The following is a 7,177-nucleotide window of genomic DNA, read 5'->3' as shown; positions in this document are numbered from 1 at the left end:
CCTGCAGTCCACAGCCGGAAGGTGATAGGAAGCGAGAACAACACAATGTGTTCCGGATATAGCTCACATGTGTCTGCAGTCATCCTCACGTCAACAGTAGAGTTGTTATTTAAAAGTCCACACACTTCAAATGTCAAATCCACCATTTGTTGACTGATGAACACCATGTAAATAACTGCTTCGGTCTTGTTTCATTTCATTCAAGACATGGATGGATGCAGAAAACATTGCCTTCCTTTGGATTTGGCTAACGTAATCATGACTTTATTGCAGTATATGATGGCTGTAATGATAATAATGTAACACCTTGCTCATTTGCATCAGCCAATCCGTGCTAGTTCAGCTTCAGCCAGTGTAGAATATTGCAGTGAGAAGCTTTACAAAAAACAAGACATCATACTGGTTCTCCTCTGATCCCTGTCAGGCACAGGTCTCTCTGTATTTAAAACAGCTGCTGTCCCATTGTGAAACTACCACGTGGAACTCTGAAAACTGCTATGACAGTCATGTAAAGACTAATGGTGAATGTGCTCAGAGACATTTGTCAAGATTTGTTTTCATGGTCATATTTCCAAAATAATGGCTTTATATATTTTTTTTTAAAATGTATATCTCTTTTTTGTATAGCAATTTCTAACCATTGCTTTGAAAGGTACTTTTAGTACTACTGCTCTGCAAATACCATTTGATCTATCATGTAATCCCCCTGTAAGCCTCATGTGCAAGACCTGAAATTTGGGAGACTCCTGGAGGTATCATCAAAAAACACAGAGGGGCAGCGTCTGTGTGTCCCCGGGCATGTCTGTGGAGACGCTGCCCCCGTGAATGAGCTGGAAACAAACCGTAGACTACACCAATTTTCACAAGGGCTGTTTTCTACAAATTCATGCCATTAGACAAGATTGAAACATGCTGTAATGACATTAAATCACACACTTATGGGCTTTAGGATAGGAATAAACAATGTTTAAAGCTTTTTATATTTTAGCCTTTGTTAGGCATGTCAGTGGCATGAGATGCACCTCACTGCATTTACTGAGTGATACTTGGTGATGGATAGAGTCTAAGAAACATGGCTCTTTGTTTTATTTGAATTTTTAATCAGAAGTGTTAGTTCATTCATCACCCTCTAGTGGTCAGAATGAGAAATGTAACACCACTTTGAACACTGTAATTAATATTAATATTAATATTAATTTGAATATTAAAATTATACATTTGTCAAGTCATTCCTGGTGACAACTTTCACAATAAATTTATCAGATCAAACTGAGGAATTCATACATGAACCAACAGAAATGACCATTGTCCTTTAGTGGCCTCAGAAAGACACACACTACATTCTCACACATTTTACTGATCATTATTATTATTCTCAAGAAGTTTCAACGTCATGTTACAGTTAATATCATGGACATGTAGTACTTTTCTAAACAAGTTTTAGAACACAACAAAAGACTAAACAAAACATAAAATAAAATGATTGCTGAAACATTCAACTTTCACCAGAGTTCATTTAAATACGTGTGTGTTGAAGAGTCTATAGTATATATATTTATACTGGGAAAATAAAAAAATAAGTACTTTTTTGAGGGGGAAATAATCATCAGTCAGTGCATGCTGTTCCTGCTCTGTTTTTTAGTCGTTCCAACATATTTAACCTCCATATATCAGGATGTGCATTACAAACCTGCCAATGTCTTCTCCTCGCAACATGATAGGATGCTGTCCTCTACTGGAACTCTACTGGAAGTACAGCAGGGAGGCAGACTGGTGTACTGACTGATCTCCCCAGTGCTGGAGTTGTTAGGACTGACCTCTGACCTCCATGTTGGTTGGGTGCAGGGGAATAGAAAAAATATCAAATGTTTCCACATCATAATTCGTACATTGCATTTATTAAGAATGTATGTAATTATGATTATGTGGCTATGAGTAGACTGTTTGGCTATACTGTATAATGTCTGGCATTTGAAAGGCAGCATTAAAAAAAAGGAAAAGAAATAATAACAAAATATAATACTTTCCATAAGCTCTACTGGATAACACTAAAGTCTAAGACTGTTTTAATCTGACAGTAAGGCATAAAATCATTTTTACGATGTGCTGGACTTGTGAATGGATACATTTCACTACCTTTAATAACATGTTTCTAAAAATATCACTAATCACGTGATATACTTTACATTTGTGGTTAAGAAATACAAATTTAGCTTTATGTTCTTTGTAAAAATATTTATCTATTTATATGTCTATGAGGAAATGATTTAAATAATTTGATTTGCTTTGAATAATACTGCACATTTATGAAAATGTACTTTTTCATAACTTATTCCTGATGCATCCTTTATGTAAATCTAATGTGTTCAAAGAGGCCTTCATAGAGGTAAACTATAACTATTGTTATAGCTGTTTCCATGTAAATCCCGCACATACTGTGTGAAGGCCTGCGGGGAGAATATGCATATTAATAAGCCACTATAAACTCATAAATCATTGTGACTGCGGCCACGCCCACTGCTCTCCTATTGGCTGCTGCGCGCGTCATGTCGGCTGCGTCCCCTCTAGGTAATTTAAATAGCTCCTTGCGCAATTTGATGAATAGTGTCGCTGATACAGATGAAGGCAGGCATGTTGATAGACAGACAGCTGTAACAGAGAGGAGAGGAAGAGGAGCTGCGTCATGTCTCCTCCTCACGGCTACATGTAACCATTCATCAGCGGAGCTGGATGTCGGGGAGAGTTTGCTCAACTATTACCGTCACCGTGCCGTCCCGGGCTTCATGTTGTGTTGCTTTGCCTTTTTTCTGGAAAGCTATGGAGACCACAACGTGTCTAGTCTAAGTGCGCTGTGTCGAGCTTATTGTGATAATTTTTTTTTTCTCACCGTCTCAAACTTGAACGCAGGAGGAAAAGCTTCGGCTCGACAAGGTAACATGTCTCTTCTTCTTTTCCTCTTTTCCCGTCCTGAATAAAGCTTTGCTTTCCTGTAAGCTCGCATCTTATGATTGTAAACAACGTTTCTGTCAAGATAAAACATATTTTCCATATTATGTAAAGTTAAATACAATAAACGTTAAAGGAAATACTTTTATAATGCTTCCATTAATACGTTTAGTCTTCAAACGGGCACTCTTCCAAAAGTCCCATTTGGTGACTTTCCCTTCTTCACGTCAAAGTCCACCGCTGACATACTGTTAATGCCTGCCTGCCCATTCCTCCCAGTCTGCTGGTCATACCAGTAATAGCATTACTTTTGATTTATTGAAGCTGAAGGATAAAGAACATTCTAATATATTTTACATTTCACGTGCTGCATACATGGATATACAGAGTAGTATCAGTGAAATAAGAGAATCATATTTTGCTTAGACTGGTGTGTATTTTAGTGTTGAGGTCATAGTGAGCTTGTTATGTGAAGTCTTGTGTAGATTTGTGTCAGAGTGAGTGGGAATGGCTGATGTGGTGTATGTAGTGTTAAAACCTCATGTAATTACTGTGAGGTGATCATCCACAAGTGGAAACAGATCCTCTTTAATGACCCCTTTTTTTGCAAATGACCTAAAAGGAATTAACATGTTGTCCTAATAAGGAGATAAGTAAAAGTCAAATAAATGGGTTTAGCTGTTACACCTGTCTCATCTTCCGTACCTCTCTCTTGTGTGCCCAGGAGCCGCTGAGGGCCCACATCAGTATGGTGAACAGCCAAGCGTCAGGCGTACCGCCGGCCCCCAGGTCGTGTGCAGGATGTGGGGGGAAGATCGCCGACCGCTTCCTGCTCTTCTCCATGGAGCGCTACTGGCACACTCGCTGCCTCAAGTGCTCTTGCTGCCAAGCCCAGCTGGGGGACATTGGCACCACCTGCTACAGCAAAGGGGGCATGATTTTGTGTCGGAGCGACTACATCAGGTGAGGTCCTGCGCGGAGAGGAAGGAGCAGCAGAAGAGGAAGCGGCTGCTTTTAGATTTTTGGAAGCTGTACAGACTGAGCAATCTGTGTTTTTGTGTTTGCAGACTGTTCGGGCACAGCGGGGCGTGCAGCGCCTGCGGCCAGTCGATCCCAGCCAACGAAATGGTGATGAGGGCACAGGGAAATGTTTATCACCTCAAGGTAAATCCCCAGCTCTCACATCAGCGCGCTCTATCTCCCACTGCTTGTTTGACAGAAACATCTGGGATTTGGTGGAGAGAGACAGCGAGACGGGAAGATGTGTCCCCACAGTATCAGGAGAGAAAGGAATTTTTTTTTCCATCCTCAAACACACTTTCAAACTTTGCTTGAGACGTCTTTTACGAGCTTTAATGGTACAGATTCAACTGTAATGTTTCATATTTAAATTATTATTCAACCTTTAGATCAGGGATCAGTTTCTATCAATTGTTACAGAGGTTCATTGAAGCTGATACAATGTCCATTGTATATTAATGTGCTTTAGTGATTTGTTCCACTTCCGTGTCTGAGCCATTGTGTCGCTGCTCCCTGCAGTGTTTCAGCTGTGCCACCTGTAGAAACAGACTGATGCCCGGCGATCGCTTCCATTACATCAACGGTACAATCTTCTGTGAGCACGACAGACCCGGCGCTGCCTTGCTCAACAGCCACCTGCCCCCACTTCAGAGCAACAACGTGTTGACAGACCAGAAGGTAAATAAATAAAAGAGTTACTGACACTGACACTATACTGTAGAACTAACTGTATTTAAAGCAGAGTGTAAATTCTCCTTACATCAACAGCATTGTCCTTTAATGGGACTAATAAAACGTTGACTCCCAGCAGCTGCCATAGCAGGACATACTGTTAATAAGCAAAGAGGGTAAAAACATGAATACAGAATAATCAGAGCTACTATTTTCATAATGTGTCAGCTGACAGTCTGCAAAATGTCAGTTGAAACACTCAAGACAGAAAATTAAAGCCATATAAAAAAACGGCAGTAGGTCGCCATATTTAGCATTTATAAGCAGAATATTAACATTTCATAAAAGGTTTATAACACACTATAATGTACGGTAGTTGTAAACAGATTTAAGGACATTTTTAAGTGTTTATTAATGTACATGTATTAACTTCTCCAATCAAGACATTTTATATTATTACAACTGTGTTTTACTATATTGTCATTCATCATCTGTCGCTTACAACTACATTATAGTGTGTTATAAACCATTTATTAACTGGTTATATACAGCTTATAAATGCTATATTACAAGTACTGTACTTTAATATTGTACTTTTCACTCCACCACATTTATCTGAAAGCCTAGTCACAAATTATTATTATTATTATACGAATCATTTTTTCCATGCACATATATATATATGATACATAGTTTTAGATCAAACTACTCCACAGGATTTAAGTTTAACATTAGCTCCAACATTAAAATGCTGCTTAGATGTTCATGCATCAGTAATAGTAATGAATCATTAGAATATATAACAACATAACACTGACACAACTATTCTACTGCAAACATTTGATTCTTTAAGTGCATTTTGCAGATAATAGTAACATTATCAATGCAGGATTTTTGCTTGTAACACAGCTTTTCTATAGTGTGGTGTTGCTACTTTTATTAAAACTGAATACTTCTCCCACCACTGAAAAATAAATCACATGCAGTGTGTATAAAAATGAAAAATAATAAAAAAATGTAAATGCAACAAATCTTTAAAATGTACATTCATAGGCTGCTGATGTGACGATGCTCTTTACAACCACTGCGTTATTCATTTGTGTCATATTGTATTTTGATTTTAGATGAATCAGCCCATATATGGGTGTAATACCATAGATTTTATTTGTTTATATCATAGGTTAAAATGAACTGGTGAATAAGCTGTGGGGCTTTGCATTCACATGACCGGATATATAAAAACATGAACCCTGTCTTGTGCCTTCTCTGCAGGTATGCTGAGGGGCAGGAACGCTGCGTGTTGCCCTCGCCCTTCCTCCCGAATCTTCACTTCTTCTCTCCTGCTACTGTCGCCGTTGTTGTGGATTCTCATCACCGCCCTGCCTCTCTTCCTCGGAGAGGACGCTGTTTCTCACAGAGATCCCCTGTCCTGTCACCATATCACAGACTCTATACACCTACATACAGAGTTGCATTTATGTAGTGTTCGATGTTAAAGTGGTCCGTGCATCATGCAAAGACTTACAGAATGTGTGTGGACAAAGGCTCCTTCAGGACTGAGAGAAAGCTGGAGGACAACAATGAGGATGAAAGCCTACACCGTCAACCGGAAGACGGAACAAAAGATGCTTAAATGAACGTTTGATGGACTGCAGTAAAATGACTGTCAAAGCTTTGCTTATGACATGTGGCATTATTTCCCCTGAGTGTCAGTGTTTTTAAAGAACTCTTGATCTCTCTCTTGTATATGTTAATCTGAGATTTTACACACTGGGGATTGAATATAAAATTGATGGGTTTCAGGCAAGAATCCAGGGCATCTGAAAATGTTCAGTCATAGGAAAACCGAGTTAAAACGAGTTGAAACACTGCTTGTCAGAAGTGAGATTCAAACCCGCACCGGAAACTTTTTTTAAGCACTCAAGGAAAACAAAAATCTAATGTTGCTGATGGCTGTTATTTCTGCACAAAGAAGAACTGAAATTATCCAGTGAAGGTCTTGTTGTTTTTCTTCTGTAGAGTTTTATTTCTTTATCAGATGCCTGTTCAATGTGTGGACTTAAAAACAAAAAATCCTATTAAAATGATTTTCCTGTAACATGTCACGAAGCGAACTGAGGTCATTTTGAAGCCCCTTAGCGGCATTAGAGTGGCATTGTGTTGCATGGTACCTAGCATGGTGGATGTGGCTGTCTCTCTCACTCTCTTTAGCCCTGTATGGTGAAAACATGCCTGATTACCCTGAGGAATGGAATTAGGGGGCTTGAGCTCTGACCATTTACAGAAGCAATTAAACATGAGCCCTGTATCTGTTCTGCTGGAGCTCCTGGGAGGCTGAACTTGAGGCACATCCCGTGGCTGACTGGCTCAGTGGCTGCCTGCCTGCAGCCTGCCTCTAATAAAGCCTAATCTGAAAGCAGGCTAATTAAAGGGGAGTGGCCCCCTCTACATCCAGGGCATTTGAAACAATCTGATGTATTTACTGTTTACCATGTTCCAATTAAAGCTCCCACACAGCCTAGTTTGTTTCCCATCACAG

The 7,177-nt window shown here is 39.4% G+C and overlaps 1 protein-coding gene across 1 annotated transcript; it reads left to right on the top strand.

Annotated features, from left to right (window-relative positions):
* The first annotated feature begins 2,588 nt into the window (after nt 1-2,588).
* Nucleotides 2,589-6,743, top strand: LOC122989773 (LIM domain transcription factor LMO4-B-like). Its single transcript, XM_044362781.1, has 5 exons — nt 2,589-2,931; nt 3,671-3,909; nt 4,014-4,110; nt 4,486-4,644; nt 5,911-6,743. The coding sequence occupies exons 2-5, from the start codon at nt 3,695-3,697 to the stop codon at nt 5,917-5,919; spliced, it is 480 nt and encodes a 159-aa protein (XP_044218716.1). The 5' UTR covers nt 2,589-2,931; nt 3,671-3,694; the 3' UTR covers nt 5,920-6,743.
* Nucleotides 6,744-7,177: the final 434 nt, after the last annotated feature.

This window comes from Thunnus albacares, chromosome 2 (assembly GCF_914725855.1).
Source record: "Thunnus albacares chromosome 2, fThuAlb1.1, whole genome shotgun sequence".
Lineage (NCBI taxonomy): Eukaryota > Metazoa > Chordata > Actinopteri > Scombriformes > Scombridae > Thunnus > Thunnus albacares.
The sequence above is the reverse complement of the archived record's forward strand: the minus strand, read 5'-3'. Positions and strand labels throughout refer to the sequence as shown.